This window comes from Drosophila arizonae, chromosome X (assembly GCF_054131065.1).
Source record: "Drosophila arizonae isolate 15081-1271.41 chromosome X, UAZ_ARI_1.0, whole genome shotgun sequence".
Lineage (NCBI taxonomy): Eukaryota > Metazoa > Arthropoda > Insecta > Diptera > Drosophilidae > Drosophila > Drosophila arizonae.
The window spans coordinates 3587184-3605467 of NC_142927.1; the positions used below are offsets into that span (position 1 = coordinate 3587184).

At 40.1% G+C, this 18284-nt stretch overlaps 2 protein-coding genes and 1 long non-coding RNA gene across 3 annotated transcripts; 2 read left to right on the top strand and 1 right to left on the bottom strand.

The window, feature by feature from the left end:
• Positions 1-2295: 2295 nt before the first annotated feature.
• Positions 2296-6227, bottom strand: LOC108618493 (mitochondrial import inner membrane translocase subunit tim16). Its single transcript, XM_089474223.1, has 6 exons — positions 4140-6227; positions 3969-4079; positions 2794-2964; positions 2648-2722; positions 2504-2566; positions 2296-2428 (listed from the first exon to the last, which is right to left on the bottom strand). Exon 1 carries the CDS (start codon positions 5981-5983, stop codon positions 5465-5467), a length of 519 nt encoding a protein of 172 aa, XP_089330349.1. The 5' UTR covers positions 5984-6227; the 3' UTR covers positions 2296-2428; positions 2504-2566; positions 2648-2722; positions 2794-2964; positions 3969-4079; positions 4140-5464.
• Positions 6228-11926: 5699 nt separating this feature from the next.
• LOC108620112 (mitochondrial carrier homolog 2) lies at positions 11927-13322 on the top strand. The gene has a single exon (XM_018016992.2). It carries the CDS (start codon positions 12069-12071, stop codon positions 13107-13109), a length of 1041 nt encoding a protein of 346 aa, XP_017872481.2. The 5' UTR covers positions 11927-12068; the 3' UTR covers positions 13110-13322.
• Positions 13323-17122: 3800 nt separating this feature from the next.
• Positions 17123-18128, top strand: LOC108620114 (uncharacterized). Its single transcript, XR_001916313.2, has 5 exons — positions 17123-17360; positions 17425-17535; positions 17602-17694; positions 17755-17920; positions 17976-18128. It is a non-coding gene; the product is annotated as an uncharacterized LOC108620114 (long non-coding RNA).
• The last annotated feature ends 156 nt before the right edge of the window (positions 18129-18284 follow it).

Here is an 18284-nt window from a genome sequence, read left to right on the forward strand (position 1 = left end):
TCCATATCCATACCCATATCCATATCCATATCCATATCCATATCCATATCCATATCATCAATTAATGAATATATATATATCCATATCCATATCCATATTCATATACATATCCACATCCATATCCATATCCATATCCATATCCATATCCATATCCATATCCATATCCATATCCACATCCACATCCACATCCACATCCACATCCATATCCATATCCATATCCATATCCATATCCATATCCATATCCATATCCATATCCATATCCATATCCATATCCATATCCATATCCATATCCATATCCATATCCATATCCATATCCATATCTATATCTATATCTATATCTATATCTATATCTATATCTATATCCATATCCATATCCATATCCATATCCATATCCATATCCATATCCATATCCATATCTATATCCATATCCATATCCATATCCATATCCATATCCATATCCATATCCATATCCATATCTATATCCATATCCATATCCATATCCATATCCATATCCATATCCATATCCATATCCATATCCATATCCATATCCATATCTATATCTATATCTATATCTATATCTATATCCATATCCATATCCATATCCATATCCATATCTATATCCATATCCATATCCATATCCATATCCATATCCATATCCATATCCATATCTATATCCATATCCATATCCATATCCATATCCATATCCATATCTATATCCATATCCATATCCATATCCCTATCCATATCCATATCCGTATCCGTACCATATCCAACAATATCCCTATCCCCACATACAGATAGATCATGGTCTACTGATTTAGCCGATCCCGCCAGACTGTTTTCAAACTGAATGTCACTGCGACTAGGCTCAACGCGAAAGGGGCCTGTTATTAGGGCACAGGGAAAGGAAAAAAGCAAACGCAACACTCAACACTGCAAAGGCATATAAAGCATATTTTTGGACATGCTTTCGCCTTGAGTTTTTGGCTTGGCTACCCAGCCAAGTCAGCCAGCCGGCCAGCCAGTCAGCCAGCCAATGGCTAAGCCAGCATGGGAGGCGTGGCCGATGAGGGGCTGCGAGGCAGTTAGTAAGAGAAAGCAGCCCCAAGAAAGAAATACGGAATCTAAAATGATAATAAAATATTCATATTAATCTGCTTGGCTCATAAAATATTCAGCTGCGTAATTGTTGGCATTACGTAAAGTAAGAACAAGACGTAGCCAGTTAGTGCCACGCCTACAGTTATGAACAGTTATGAAACAACGACAACACGAAAAGGAAGCTGTCGAGAACTGGGGGAGTGGAGCGGCTGTGAAGTGTTGTGCAGGAAATGCCAGGCCAAAAATCTTGCAAGTTTGTAATTTACACCTGGCTGCGTTTTTTGTCTGCCTGCCTACCTGGCTACGTGCCGCCCACCGGCCCCTTCAGCCCGACAGCCTATTTGCCTGACAGATAGACTGGCAGCCTTAGCTCAGCTTTGCGCTTTAAACAAAAGACTTTGGCTTTAAGGCACACAGATACACTACAGTGTGCTTGTGTGTGTGAGTCCGTGTGCGTGTGTGAGTGCGCGCATGTGTGTGCGTGTGGCTTGTGGCCAAATCCTATTAAGCTATTCATAATTGCTCATAATTTTGGTTGATTTCATTAGCATATGTAACAATTTAATTTGATGTGCGAAAAGCAAATGAAACTCTTTATACACACACACACACACACGCACACACACACGCACACATATACTCATATGCATAATCAATGATGGCTCATTAACCTGGCTGACAACTGCTGTTGTTGTTGTTGTTGCTGTTGCTGCTGTTAATTACGCATCGCATATGCGGTCATAAAATATACAATATCATTCTCATCGCTTGCTTTTATATCAAAATGACGTCGATTAACACCTTGCGCCGTGTACCTCCGTACGTACGTGTGTGTGCGTGTGTGTGGCATTAAATCTGATTAATTTGATTTATCGTAAAATATTTAAAGCGACATTGCGGCTGCCCACAGCGGAAGTTAATGTTGCCCATGCGGCGTATGCGTAATATGCGTTGAAACTTAGCTTTGATTCGACTTGGGTACAAACGATTTCACAGCTAATTAAAGCATGCTCAATAGCAAAATACCCTGCAATGAAGCTAAAGCGTCAATTTGAAACTACACTTATCGATTTGGCTGTCAGGAGCACGACTTGGCTTAGAGTCTGGATCACAAATGCCTAGACTTGGTAATGGATTATTTCATTTTTAATGCCTAATCAAAGCTAATCGATTAATATATACAACACATCGATATTCAAGACGTCACGGATTTATTCATAGTTACACAATTATTTGAAACTAGAAACAGCTGAAACTCAGGCATTCTGCACAGACGCGCAACCCTTCATTTGGTTCAACTGGATTCCGTGCGCGAAACTGTCTACAGCTGAGGAATATATAGACAGAGAATATATTATGTGAGGCATATTTCGGTATACATATATGTGGCTCTATAGCTTACCCCCTTAGTGGCGAACCCCTTGATTGCGTCTTTAACTGTCTTGAGGAATGAAGATTTTTATATCTTTAAGAAAATGAATTTAGGAACGAATTTGAAAACGAAATCATGAAATTGGAAACATGTGCTAGCTTTAGTAATACTTACTACTACAAAGTATAAATTATATTGAATTGAATGTTATTGTTACATTTTGACTTAACAGTACCAGTTTCCTAATATCTGAAAAAGAGGAATGTTTATAGAAATGTAATATTTGATATATAAAATCTATTGTATAGATTCGTACTTACTCAATCTGTCCTACGGTTTGTATGTTGTTGCATGTTGCCTAATATTGAGTTGAATTGTATTAGTGTCATAAAACGCATATCGGTGTGGGTCTTAATGTTTTTGCTGTTCTTATTAATATTCTTTTAGGTATTTTATTTTTATGATTATTTGAATGCGACTAATCCAACAAACTGTAAATAGGATGGGCAAAATTAATCAAATATTTTTAGAATCACTCACGTCATTACTAATCTGGATCATATCCTACATTGACACTAAGTTCTAAAGGAATGACACTGGCGGACAAACTGATGCACAAATATTTATGAGTGGCCACTCTCATGGTACTTGTAATAACCTAAAGTAAGCTCATTCGGTGCTACTCAACCTTCTATGCCCACCTCTCTACATTACGTCCATCTGTCTATGTTACGTTCACCTCTACGTTACGTCCATCTCTCCATATTATGTGCAACACTCAAGGTACGTCCATCCCTCAAAGTTACGTCCACCTCTCTACGTTAAGTCCATTTCTGTACGTTACGGTCATTCTCGACTATCCCTCGTCTATCGACTCGTCTATCCCTCCATATTATGTGGTCAACGCTCAACGTTACGTCCATCTCATACGTCCATTCTCTACGTTACGTCCATTCCCTGCGTTACGTTTATTCTCTACTTTACGTCCATTCTCTACGAACCGTCCATTCTGTACGTTACGTCCATTCCGTACGTTACGTCCATTCTCTACGTTACGTCTATCTCTCCATATTATGTGCAACGTTCAAAGTTACGACCATCTCTCTACGTTACGTCCATTCTCTACGTTACGTCTATCCCTCCATATTATGTGCAACGTTCAAAGTTACGACCATCTCTCTACGTTACGTCTATTCTCTACGTTACGTCCATTCTCTACGTTACGTCTATCCCTCCATATTATGTGCTACGTTCAAAGTTACGACCATCTCTCTACGTTACGTCTATTCTCTACGTTACGTCCATTCTCTACGTTACGTCCATTTCCTACGTTACGTCCATTTCCTACGTTATGTCCATTCCCTGCGTTACGTCTATTCTCTACGTTACGTCTATTCCCTACGTTACGTCCATTCTCTACGTTTAACTCTCTATACATAAATGACAGATCCGATTTTAATGTTGATATACGTATGTATGTTTCTTTTCGACTTACCCCTTGGATCTGTGGTACCATCACATCAAAGAGATATCAGCAAAGACGCAATATACTATGCGAGTCGCCAGTTCTCGGGGCTGAGACTTATGTATTTGTTTCGTGTGTAAACTACGGAACGGAAAGTATTATAAAATGGAATTTGGAAATCAATCAAATCAAAATGCTTACAGTGTAGATGTTCTTGCCAATATATTGTAACAGTAATAATTGTAATTGTAACTTATTATAAGTGATCCGTGTATTGTCTTTATTGTTCTGTTATTATTGTTAACATTTTTTTTTTTTTTTTACTTGCTCTTGTTATGGTTCTTGTTATAGTTATTGTACACGTTTTATTACTCTTTTGATACACTTCTGATTGCACTACAAAAAAATTTTCATTTTCCCACGGACAAAAAAAAATATACGAAACGAAATTGTTATAAACACATTTTTTGATTTTTTCTCCGAAACATGAATTTCAACCGAATATACATTTAATTTTGGTAAACTGTATATTTTAAATTTTTATATATTTGTAAATTTCACATTTTCACAAAAAAAAAAAATTGGAAGAAAAAATAGGAGCTCTAGCTCATGCCAGAGCTCATACTGAACTGAGAATATTCGGAATGCTCCGGAGGTGCCTCAACTTTTGTGCAAGCAAAGCCTACTACGATTTCGTGTACATTTTGTAGCCTACTTGGATTTCATATAAATATGTATATTTATAGAGTCTTGCATACTTATATAGCCTTAACTTCAGTTCAACCAAAGCCTACTACGATTTCGTGAATATTTTGCAGTCTACTTGGATTTGCTATAAGCACTAATTTCTATTATATTCGTTTATATATATTTCGGAGCTTTTCTCATCATTTCACTTTCCATATTTATAGTGTTACTGGACTTTCTTCAAGGGAACTGCTCTCTCCATTTTTTTTTTCGAAGTTTCTTTTCTATTGCCCTCAAGCAACCAACCCACACACACACGCACACATACACATAAGCTATTCGCCAAGAAGCCTAGCTGCCATCTCATTCTCTTTCAGCAAAACCCGGTACTAAGCTCATCAGCTACATATATGCGTCTCACTCGCACTCACGCGGAGTGCCACTTTGAGTATACCGAGAATCGTGCTGCCAACTTGAGTAATAACTGCAACACAACTCTAACAATAGGACGCTATTTTGACAAGAGAGACAATTACTTCACGCTATTGCTATATTTCACAACATATCACAAATGCTAGATGTGATAAGTTGGGAAACTACTATGGAGTAGATAATGCAAAAACCATAAATATTTCATTTAGATGCAATTACGTAGATCTCCGGCAGAGATCAATTGCTTTAGACTTGGTGTCAACTGATTTCAATTTCTATTGACTTTAATGCACTGTTTATGAATCGTATTATTTATTTAAATAAACCCAAATTTAATTTTTTTTGCTGGTCATTAAGCAAATGAAGAAGAAGAAACGAAATGCTGTTCGAATTACACAGAATTTGCTTTAGGCTCGATTGGCTTTTGTTGCTGTTGCTCTTTCTGCTGTTGTTGCTGTTGCTGTTGCAGCTGCTGCTGCGGCTGGTGACGTTGCTGGTGGAGGTGGTGACGGTGATGACGGTGGTGGTGGTGTTGGCGATGATGGAGTTGCGCTTTGGGTTTGATTGATGGCCGTCTCTAATCTGCTCTGCAGCTCACGATCGATACGCTCCTTGGCGCGAAACACCTTCGATTGGATGTAAAGGGAGCCGCCAGCTGCCTTCTCGTTGGCCCGGAACAGATGCTCATAATTGGCACGGATCTCGGCCAGATTGCTGAGATCCTTGACATTGAGTATCTGCTGCGCCTCGTGCAGGGTCATACCCTTCACAGCCAGATCGTGGCCCTTCGCCTTACTCAATCTATTTGCCCGATGCTGTTGTGCCGCCGCTCGCGATGCGTCGATTTCCTGACGCACCGCCTTCACGAAGGCGCGACCCACCGATTGGGCGCCATAAACAAGGATCTTTGCAAAATGCTTGGCCATTTGCTCCCACTCCGTCTCGCCCCCCTTCTGCCTGGGAGTCTGTGCCTCGAATCGATCCAGAGAATTTTACAACTTTTCTCAAACATTAACGTACAAGTGTACCGAATTTTCTATACTTAAACGTGTGTGTACTTTCCTACGTGTTTGGATTTTTTTCGAATTTTTTTTTTCTTGTATATTTGCTTTTTTTTGTTTTTTTTTTTTTTTTTTTTATTTTTGTTTTATTTTTTCTTGTTATTCGTTTTAGATGCTGTGTGACATTTATGAAAAAGATTTGAGATTCGAGAAAGTGAATCTAAGGCAAGAGCTAATTCGATACTGTTGCTTGCCAATTGGGAGAATCCCCCATATATATTAGTGCCTCCAATTATGAATATTCGGTAATATCTTTTAGCCTCACTTCACTTATAACTTCATATACAATAGTTAGAAAGAGAGAAATTGTGAGAGAGAAAGAAAGAGATACAGAAAGAGAGACAGAGTGCTGAAAATGCACACATATAGGGCATAGACAGAGATAGAGGAGACAGGGACAAAGAAATAGATAGACAGAGTGGTAGATAAGCAGAATAGCAGATAGAGACAGAGAGTGAGAGAGAGAGAGAGTGAGTGAGAGAGAGAGAGAAATGTGAAAGAGGGGGGTATATAAGCGGACAGAGTGAGAGAGAGAGAACAAGAGAGGCAGAGGCATAGAGAAAGAGAGAGGGAGAAACACAGAAAGGCAGACATACAAGGGGTAGAAATATGTAGAGAGAGAGAAAATGAGCGAGAGATAGAGATTGAGGCTAAGGTACATAGAGATAGAAAGGCATAGCGTCGATGAGCCAACAGACAAGGAAAGAAATAGTAAGAATAACAGATATATATCATATATTCAATCTCTTCATTCAACGATTACTCCATCTAGGGTGTAATAGTAAAATACAACAAGCCACACTCGTCCCACCTGAATGTGCGAATGTCTGGCCGTGTGTGCGTAAAGGTCGTAAACAAATTATGCGCAAATTGACTTAGTTCCGGAGAATGGAGGTGGAGGCTGGAGTGCAGGCGCTGGTCACGTCGACAAACAGGCGGGAATGAGAGAACAGCGAGTGTGTAAGCGAGATGGACAAAGATGTGATATGATGTGATGTGCGTCAGGTATTAACATAATTACAATAATGACTTGTTGCCGGTCAATGTCAGAATGCCCAGCCCACAATATACCAGATACCAAATGGCAAATGCCAAATGCCAAATGCCGAATGTCAAATGGCAATGGCAATTGTTAGTCTGGCTGGCTGAGACTCCGGAATTTGTGGCCATAATTTTGAGAGTCAAGTTGTCAGCAGTTGTTGCCGTTGTTGTTGTTATTATTGTTGTTTTGCATTTGCATAAGCTCCATTTGGAGTGGCGTCTTTTTAAAGCACATCCAACCAAATCGCATCGAATCGAATCTAACCTCACATTACGTAATGCCACCGAGTCGCAATTCCACGCCCTCGATTTGCGTTGCCTTGCCTTGCCTTGCCTGCCTTGCCTGCCTTGCTCCCCTTTAGCAAAGCGCCGCACGGCCACATTGGCAATTTACGGAGTGTGCCCAGCCTAGCCGCAAATGCACAACAATTCCAATTGCTCTGCCGCACAGTGGCAAAAAATGGGAAAACGGAGAACGTGAATAATATTCTCATAATAGAGATTGATCCAGGTGCTCAGCGCTGAAGCTAAAGCAAGAGCAAAGTTTCATCTTTATTAAGAAAAATATATTATGACAAGTTATGCTCTGTATAACATTGTGTGACGATTAATCGATATCCATTGATATCGCTATTTTCGATATTCTACATTTGTTCTCCTGCTTTGCTCCACAGTGTGCATCGCCTTTTCCATTTGCCGTTGAAATTCACAAACTGTAATTGATCACATTTGCGTTTGTCGTTTGATTTCATTGTCTTGTGCGTGCAGCGGCGTGGGCCAGGACTCCGATGGAGTTTTGGGATTTGAGGTTGGCTGGCGTGGGCCAGTGTACCAGCCTAGGCCTCCATTCGCCTCCAATTTCCAAAAAATGCCACATCTGATGGGTTTGGTTGTTATTGCTGCTGCTGCTGTTGTTGTTGTTGCTGTTGTTGTTGTTGCTGTTGTTGTTGTTGCTGTTGTTGTTGTTGTTGTTGTTTTTGCTGTTGTTGTTGTTGCTGTTGTTGCTGTGGCTGCTGTTGCTGCTGCTGCTGCTGCTGCTGCTTTCGCGTTAGCTCATTCATTATACAAACACCTCCACCTGACCATGGCCCAGGGTGCGCCTACAGCATCGCAGCTCTCACTCTCGCTCTCTCTCTCTCTCTCTCTCTCTCTCTCTCTCTTTCACTCTCGCTCTGTCTTCTCTTCCTGTCTCTCGCTTTCATTTTGACTGCATTTTGCGATTAGTTGCCATTTAAACTGCTGTTACCCTTTTGTTCCCCTTGTTTTGGACCACTCACACATCCATACCAAACCCATTACCCCTCTCTCTCTCTGTCTCTCTCTCTCACTCGTTCTCTCTTTAGCTCTATCTCGACCTGCTCTGATCTGTCGCTGTTGGTTGCCAAAGCATTTTGATTTCCGCACTGCATCCGGCAGTTTTAATCCCTGAACAGCAGCAGTTTACCAAAAAAACGAGGAAAAATTAAGCAAATAAGAGTCGATTTAAAAAAGTGCTCGAATAGCAGATACCCTAGACATTATTTAAGCGCCCTATGACGTAGAATGCAAAAGATTTAGTCAATTAGACAAGTGCTTGTCAAGTCTCTGCGAACGTTAACAAACCTGACTTTATAGAAGACGCCTACTTAGCAAATCGTGTTATGTTTAAAGTCAAGGTAAATTTGACAGGAAGTACAAGTTGATGTCAGCTTTAAGCCAAACTGATTAAATGTTGGCTTATAGTTTTTGTTTCTCTTCACAAGTATGCTGACTGCATGTTAAATTTAACAAGCACTAATATCTTTCATTATTATCATGAAAGTAGCAAAAGACAGTCAAATGTCAGGGAGAAGCTGAACATAAATGATTAACCATCAGTTTAAGTGCTTGTCAAATCTCATTTATGTATATAATGAAACCTAAACATCTTAGATTAGATTATCTGCATATATTTTAACATCATGTCAAACTAACTGTCAACTGTGATTGTTTCGTTAGGTAACATTTTAACAGATCCGTCAAGTTAGGGTATACAACGAATTGACAAATAGTGGCAAGAGAAGGCAGCAGGGTGAGCTGGCGACGAATGTGAATGCAGTTCACTATTTACCACACATGAACGTGGGATCTGAACGGGAACGTCAACGTGAACGTGATTCTGAATGCGAATGCGAATGTGAACGTGGGTGATGCATGGCGTTGAAAATGTTTAGGCCTAGTGTCTGGTGTCGCATTCATTGCCATTCATTCGGTTGCTGCCGTTTCGTGGTTGCCTATTGCCAGTTGTTGTTGCCGCTTGGCTTTGATAACCATAGAACGGGGTCTCACGTATTCCTGAAACTGTTTGCAACAGATTGATGGAAGCATGACCTCAGGTATGTATGTATTCCCATAGACGATCCAGCTATAGAATGTCCATCATCTATAGCTTGTCTATGCGGATATCAGCTCCTTCTCAAAGACAGTTTTATAGAGTATATCTCCTGGATGTATGTATATCATGGCATATCATATCATTAACAAACATCTGACAACCATTCTTGAAACTTTCTTGAACATATCGAAATCAACAGCAAAGCATGCGCAGCAGGGTATCTGCTAGTCGTGTTGTTTTGTCGACTGCTGTTGCCTGTGGCTAACATGCAAGCTTAGGATTTGGAAAACAATTTTACTGTTAGTGGAATGTCAACGTCAGGCTCGTGCCTGGCTCCAACTTTTAGCAAACTCCCAACTCACAACCATTCAGTCTCTCTCTCTCTCTCACACACACCATCTATCTCTGTTCCCCACTCGCCAATCTATTCGTGCCGAAACGTAAAATTTAAGCGCGCGCGCGGAATTCACATCACTAATTAGTGATGTGCAATAATCGTGCGGCAACTGCATGATGCCCATCGAGGGGGCGTGCCAGGCTAGAAGTATTGTTTCATTGTTCTCTCTGCGCCTACTCGCCGCCCACGATTACCTCCTACTCCCCCTCCTCGTCCGCTGGCTGTTTCAGAGATTTGCGTCCCGCAACGCTGTTCGCTTCAAAAATTGCAACATTGTTAATCAACTGTGCGTGTCGCATAAGTTGCTTTTGCGGGCTCAAAACTTTTTTTTTTTTTTTTTTTTTTTTTTTTTGAGTGGGACGGGAGCCCCTCCAATTTGCTGCTGTTTTTGGCAATTCGCTTTTGGGCTAGCCTCTGTCAACTTAATGGGGCTTTAGCCCATTCGATTGCACATTTGACCAGACGCTTCAAAAATGGCCAATATTATTGCGGCTGCCAACGGGGGGTGGGGAGACGTGACACCTATTTGCGAGCTTTTCAAATGAAATTCGAAATTGAATTCATTCATATGGGAACGTAATTGAAGCTCGCTTGGGTCTGATCATAATTTGGAACTTGGAGAAGATGGGATGGAGATGATGTGTGATTGATTGCTTAACAGATGAAAAGATTGATTGATTGCTTGCCGAACTAATTAAGAAACGAATCGATTAATCGAGTAGCATTAGGCGATAGATTACCCGAGTAATCATTAAATAACTGAGTGATTGATTGATTGACTGGTTGGCAAAGTGTTTGATTGACTGTCCAACTAACGAAAGACATAGCTGGTTAATGGATTGCTTAGTGAAGTGACTGACACCGATTGATTGATTGATAACTATCCATTGATTAGCAAGGTGACTGACTGACTATCGATTGATTGATTGACAACTATCCATTGAAGAGCAAGGTGATTGATTGACTGCTGATTGATTGATTGACAGCTATCCGTTGATTAGTAAAGTGATTGATTGACTGCTGATTGATTGATTGAGAATTATCCATTGATTAGCAAAGTAATTGATTAACTGTTGAATGATTGATTGACAACTATCCATTGATTAGCAAGGTGATTGATTGACTGCTGATTGATTGATTGAGAACTATCCATTGATTAGCAAAGTGATTGATTAACTGTTGAATGATTGATTGACAACTATCCATTGATTAGTAAGGTGATTGATTGACTGTTGATTTTGTTAATCAATTATTTTGACAGTCAATCAGACATCATCAATCAGCGGATTGAGTGAATTACTGATGTCTGATTAAATGATTGACTCACAAATTGTTTGATTAACTAATTAAATTCTTCACACTGCATGAGAACACTTCGCATTTATCAACACTGCAAACCGAGTTGATTGCAAGACAAAACGAAAGAAAAAATCAATTTGATGCACAGACTTCGTATATACCCTATACATAGTCGAGTTTTTTCTGAGAGGCTTTGTCCCTGGTTTTTACGTTTCATTTGCTGCAGCGTGTAAATAAAAAGAGCTACAATTGCAATTCATACGCATTGGTTGTGCGTGTGCGTGTGTGTGTGTATGTGTGTGGGTGTGGGTGTACTGTTGGCAATATGGTTGCATTTAATTGACCAGAAAAACAGCATAGAGTAGAGAGACGCCTAATTGAAATTTCATGTTCGGAAATAAGTGGCAAAATGGTGGGACGAGACAAAGGGGGGACAAACGCGAGGCGCTAAAACAGTGGGAAAGTGAGAAGCGATAAGGGAGAAGCGAGAAGTGAGAAGAGAGAGCCAATTATTTGGGCGTTCCACTAGCTGTTTAGGCTTGTAAAATGAATGTAGATCAAATACAGAGAAAACCAAATGAAATATCTAATTGTCTTTTAATGTTACAAATCGCGCTGCGAGTGAGGACAACAAGTGGCACAAAGGAGTTCACTGTGAAGCCGATTCCAAGGGAAACTTCAAGTTTTTCATACATCAACTTCAAGCGGAAAACAGGCCTGGCAAGAAATGCCAAATTTGTTGCTAATTTAGTTCAGAAATGTAGCCTAGGCAGCTCATTCAGGCGGTAAACTTAGCTCAACAAGTAAATGAAATAAAAATTTATATTTCGAGAGAACAGAAAAAAAATTCGAAATTGACCATGCAGAAGTATTCTAAGACCCAGTCGATGGCCGATCGCCATATTGATATATATGAACCACGTCTCGATGGAGGCGGGCTGACCGTGGCCATTCGAGCTGATGAGGCCGAAGCCGAGGAGGAGGAGGGGCCGGAAAATCAGGCATTGGATGTCGTGCAGGCCAAGCCGAATGAGTTCTGGCGCTTCATGCTGCGCATGGGCCTCGGCGCCGTGATGCACCCGTATGAGTATGCCAAGGTATTGATGCAGCTGGGCTTCGAGCCGATGCCCGCCATCATCTCGACCAACTGGCTGGGGCGTTCCACCTTATTTCTGCCCAGCGCAAATCACTACTTGCGCTACATCCGGCACATTGACGGAGTCCCTGGCCTATATCGGGGCCTCTTTGCCCGCGTCATGGGCAACACCGTCTACGCTACGTTCTCGGAGAGCCTGGTCAACTTGCTCGGCTGGAAGCACCTGGAGATGCGAGCTCATCCCTTTCGCGGATATCTTTCGAATATGCTGCGCGACGCACTCATCGTTACAACCGGACTGGCCATCTCGCATCCGTTCTACGTCATCGCGGTGCGCCAGATGGCTCAGTTCGTGGGCCGCGAGGTGATCTACTCGAGCTTGAAGGGCAGCGTCGAGGAGATCCTAGCACAGGCTGGACCGCTCGGCTTGTATGTGGGCTTTGTGCCACGCCTCCTCAGCGATCTGGGCGTCCTTTTCTGTACCAGCACCCTGACTGCCATTTGCGCCCGCTTCGGCTTGTTCAACTCCAGGCGTGGGGAGTACAACTCGGTGCTGATTCAGTTTGGAGCCGTTATGCTGTTCTATCCGCTGCAAGTTGTGGGCGCCTGCATGGCCTGCTCTGGCTCAGCTGTGGCAGCGGGCGCACCGCCCTATATGCCCGTCTATGGGCAGTGGGTCGACTGCCTCTCGGATTTGGTGGCACGCGGAGATCATTATCGTGGCGCCTTCATGTTTCGCCGCGCCCTGCCCAAAGTGCAAGTGCAACGCTCCCACGATCCATTCACAGTTTCCCGCCTGATGTAGTCGACCAAATGGGAAAGAAAACATATTTACATTTCTTTTCGATTTATTATTTTATTTAGATTTCGTTTCGTTTGGTTTGTCACAGCATTTAAAATTCGCGTTATATTAAATCGTTTCTGTTCCACCCAAAACATTTCTATTTCTTCTTATTTGTAATCTAAGAGTCGAACTAGGATCTTATTTTATAGATATCTAAATCTAAATCTAAATCTATATCTATAACTGTATTTGGATCTGTATCTCTGTATCTGTATCTGTATCTGTATCTGTATCTGTATCTGTATCTGTATCTGTATCTGTATCTGTATCTGTATCTGTATCTGTATCTGTATCTGTACCTGTATCTGTATCTGTATCTGTATCTCTATCTGTATCTGTATCTGTATCTGTATCTGTATCTGTATCTGTATCTGTATATGTATCTGTATCTGTATCTGTATCTGTATCTGTATCTGTATCTGTATCTGTATCTGTATCTATATCTATATCTGTATCTGTATCTGTATCTGTATCTGTATCTGTATCTGTATCTGTATCTGTATCTGTATCTGTATCTGTATCTGTATCTATATCTATATCTAAATCTATATCTATAACTGTATTTGGATCTGTATCTCTGTATCTGTATCTGTATCTGTATCTGTATCTGTATCTGTATCTGTATCTGTATCTGTATCTGTATCTGTATCTGTATCTGTATCTGTATCTGTATCTGTATCTGTATCTGTATCTGTATCTGTATCTGTATCTGTATCTGTATCTGTATCTGTATCTGTATCTGTATCTGTATCTGTATATGTATCTGTATCTGTATCTGTATCTGTATCTGTATCTGTATCTGTATCTGTATCTATATCTGTATCTGTATCTGTATCTGTATCTGTATCTGTATCTGTATCTGTATCTGTATCTGTATCTGTATCTGTATCTGTATCTGTATCTGTATCTGTATCTGTATCTGTATCTATATCTATATCTATATCTATATCTATAACTGTATTTGTATCTGTATCTGTATCTGTATCTGTATCTGTATCTGTATCTGTATCTGTATTTGTATCTGTATCTGTATCTGTATCTGTATCTGTATCTTGTATCTGTATCTGTATCTGTATCTGTATCTGTATCTGTATCTGTATCTGTATCTGTATCTGTATCTGTATCTGTATCTGTATCTGTATCTGTATCTGTATCTGTATCTGTATCTGTATCTGTATCTGTATCTGTATCTGTATCTGTATCTGTATCTGTATCTGTATCTGTATCTGTATCTGTATCTGTATCTGTATCTGTATCTGTATCTGTATCTGTACCTGTATCTGTATCTGTATCTGTATCTCTATCTGTATCTGTATCTCTATCTCTATCTTATTATTCTTAAAAATTGTCAAAATTTAACTTCAATTTTTCAACAGTTATTTTATTCCAAGCTTCGAATTTTATGAGCGCCTTAACTAAGCAATGGAGTAGATGCCATTGTTTTCTGCACTCCGGCCTTGTTCTAATTTGAATTATATGGCCAGACGCACGAAGCACTCACACACATACACACACACACACCCATTGATGGTCTGTATTAATTCATAAGCTAAAATGCATGGCCAAATTTTGTGGTATGGTAAACATTGCGGAATGGGGTGGAACGTGTGGGAAATGGGCTTGTTGTAAGCGTTACGTTCGGTCTCGTTTTTCTTGGCTTCTACATAAAATGTCAGCAGAGATTAAGTGATAGAAATCTGTTCATGTACAAGATTTTATAAACCAACCAGAAGAGCTGCACATACACACACACACACACACGCACACACATACACAATGATGCGTAACTGGCAGCTGCACGTAATGAAAATATCAAAAATCTTCAACGAATTTTGCCGACGCCTTTTGAAGGGTAAGGAACAGGAATAAGCACAGTTTAGCTGTTGTGTGGGTATATCTGTGTGTGTGTGTGAGAGAGATAGGGCGTGCGTTGGTGCAGTTGTTGGTTAGGTTCATTTAGGCCAGAGAAATCAAAAGTCAAAAGTTAGTCCACAGCCCACAGAGACTGAGTTCTTGAAATAAACGACTAGTTATTACATGTGGTTGTGTGTGTGTGTGTGTGTGTGTGTGTGTGTGTGTGTGTGTGTATGTTTATGTGTCTGATGTGTGTGCGTGTTACGTGTGCCATGCACATGCACATGATGACAATGACAATGACAGTGCCTGGCCACACTGGCCAACCAAACAGGGCAAATTGTATGAAAGGACAAATGTGAACGACTAAAGGATGCGCACTAACTTTTCAAATGGCTGTGCGATTAGCTTTGACTTATGTGCAGTACAAAGTAAAAATGTAAAACTAGAAATCGATATTTATCGATTTTCTTCTATAAGAGACGAGACTGAGGCACTCATATATCCATATATATAGTTCATGTGGTGGCAATTGGCTTCTAGTGCAATATACCCCTGCTCACATGGCCACACACAATGAGCATAGAAGATAGAGAGAAGGCGAGGCGTACAGACTTAATAACCAAAAAATGCAATCTGCAACTCTGTGGCCCAGACGCCAACGCAGAGCCGGCTGACCGAACTTGGGGAGTTGGGCAGTCCAAGTCAGGACGCTGTGGACAGCTCTATGACATATACATACGTACTGCATGCACGCATGCACGCATGCAGCATACCGCATGCGGCTCTCCTTCTCCTCATACCCTAGCGTCCTTTCTCTAGCATTTCGTTCGGCTTTCTTGACTTGTCTTGTTGCTATTTCAGCCTGGAAAATGCAATTAGGCTAACGATGCAACAGAATTTTGTCTTTAACTACAATGAACGTGCGAGCGAGAGGGCACTAATGGGGCAGCAGCTGAAGGAGGAGAATGAGGTGGAGGTGCCGGCAGAAAGGAGACCTGTTCCCTAGTCAGCGAGGGCCGCTTCAACTGTTACGCAACGAAGCTCGAGTGCCATTGTCTTTCAAATTCACTTGATAAGCAAACTAAGGAAATGCCTGCTATTTGACTGGAATAATTTTCCTGATTGAAGTACAGATCATATCTCACTATGTTACCTCTAGGAGGGTCTCCAGTGTTTTATATAATTTTTAAAGCTCACAGCTTCACTTGAAAGTGTGGAACTTAGGTGAAAATAAAAGCTCTAATTGTACTTTGTCAAAAATGTATTTGAATTGAAAATTCATAATTAGGTAAAGGCAATTTGCATTTAGCTGTGAATATCTCAAACTCACCTCGCTCGAAATTGTTAAGGTCCAAGTATTTAATATAATGCTTCAAACTTAAATGTTTCTATAGGCATATCATGTGCTTCGTATTATCTATGTGTGTGCGTGTGTGTGCCTATATGTGTATATCCATCTGTCGGAAATGTCGAACAAATGATGCACTTGCTGTCTATTGAATGAACATGCAATGGTCTCGTGGCTATTGGAGTCGAGTTGACCAACATTTTGTGTGCCCCACTTAATTATTATCGGAGTACGCCTCACTTTTGTGTTGTGCCCGATATTCGTATATTAATATTGAGCAAAGTATGAATTAATATTGCAATTCAATTAAATGAAACACCGAATCGCATCGCCTACGAGTTTGTCTTTGACCAAGAACAGGCAATTCATGCAACATAACTAATAGATTCTATATCTGTCTGTCTTACTTCTCTTACTTCCTCACCCTCTTTCTCCCTCTCTCTCTGTCTCACTCACTCTTGATTGTCGCTGATTAAGACGAAAATTTTCACAAATAATCGATAATTTTGCCTTCAAATCGATAGAGCTTTACTTATTGGAGCATATCTCCTACGCCTTCAAATCTTGATCTACAAAACTTTGAATTTAGTTTCTAGTGTAATTCAATTCATTTAAAATTGTGAATTTACCGCACTACATAAACGATATACAGCTATAAAGTGTGCTTGAAGTCACTAATCAATCGAACCCCAAAGCCTCTGCTAATCGAGCAATCTCACTTGTGTAGTAGGCTTTGAGATCAAACGAAAATTCGGAGCAGCTAAGCTCCGTCTGTAGGAAAATATTTCATTTCAGTTTAGGCTCGGCTCGAGTCAACAGCATTTCAAAATTTCAGTTGGAAAAATAAAAATTTATTGTAAATTTGTTTTGTTAAACATAAAAGTTTCGTGTCTTTTTAGGAATTCGAATATAAAATAACGCGTGCAAAATTTCGTAATGTGTTTTAAGCTTTAATTTGAGCAACAGTTTATGTGTTATTCATTGTGAATTGGGTGTGTAACACAATGGTGAGTTGCTTTTCGAGAGCGCATACTGTAAATGGAATATAGAATGTGATCAACCATTTTACAGGCGTCACGGATGCCAATTGTGCATAGCTTTAATAATTTTTAAAAAGTTAATTAACAATCGTCCAGAACTGGAGTTTTAAGTGTTCGTATTACGTATTTCCTTACCAGAAAGGTGAGTTTGGCACACGAACATATCCTTTACGCGCACACAGATTCAATCTATCAATTCCTTCTTTAGTATTCACTTTCGTAATTTGTGTAAAGTTTTGAAGTTTTTGATCGCCTTGGGAAGCGAACTATCGTACCTTTGCTTCCGGGTGACCAAAATTTGGTAAGTATCTAGTAGATCTCTTCAAAACGCTCCCTTTAACAACTCTATTAATGCGCGCAGGTATCATCAATCATTTAATATTACAATCTATGGCAAACTGAAAGATTAGATCAATGTGTATAAAATTGTTCAAGTACTAAATTACATCGTGCAAACATATAGTAATACCCATTGCAATCCGTTTTGGCAAAATTAAGATGAATTCCGATGCGTGTGAATAAGATAAGTAAGTTGTTGCGACGAATCTTGATGAGTAAAGTCTAACTGTTCGCCATTCACAGAGCGTGAGGCGCTATGAAAGAAATAGTCAATTCCATTTTGCATTTTGGCTAATTCCCATTTGAGAAAATGAACATCGAAATTCCAAATTTTAAGTTCGTTTCAAAATTGTGTAATTCAGCCAGAGTATGAAAATAAACAAGTAAATAAAAATATTTCTAATGTCTATTTAATGGTAGCTAGTGAAGAATGTAGCGAGTATGTATAGTATAAGGAGAGGGATGTACCAAAAGAGGGTAACGGAAAGGAAGTACCTAGGTGCACAATCTTAGAGTTTAATTTTACATTAGTTTTTGCTCTATTTTCAAGCA

What these genes read in the sequence shown, in the direction of transcription:
- LOC108618493 (XM_089474223.1), bottom strand. Translation starts at nt 5,983, where the DNA reads ATGGCCAAGCATTTTGCAAAGATCCTTGTTTATGGCGCCCAATCGGTG.
- LOC108620112 (XM_018016992.2), top strand. Translation starts at nt 12,069, where the DNA reads ATGCAGAAGTATTCTAAGACCCAGTCGATGGCCGATCGCCATATTGAT.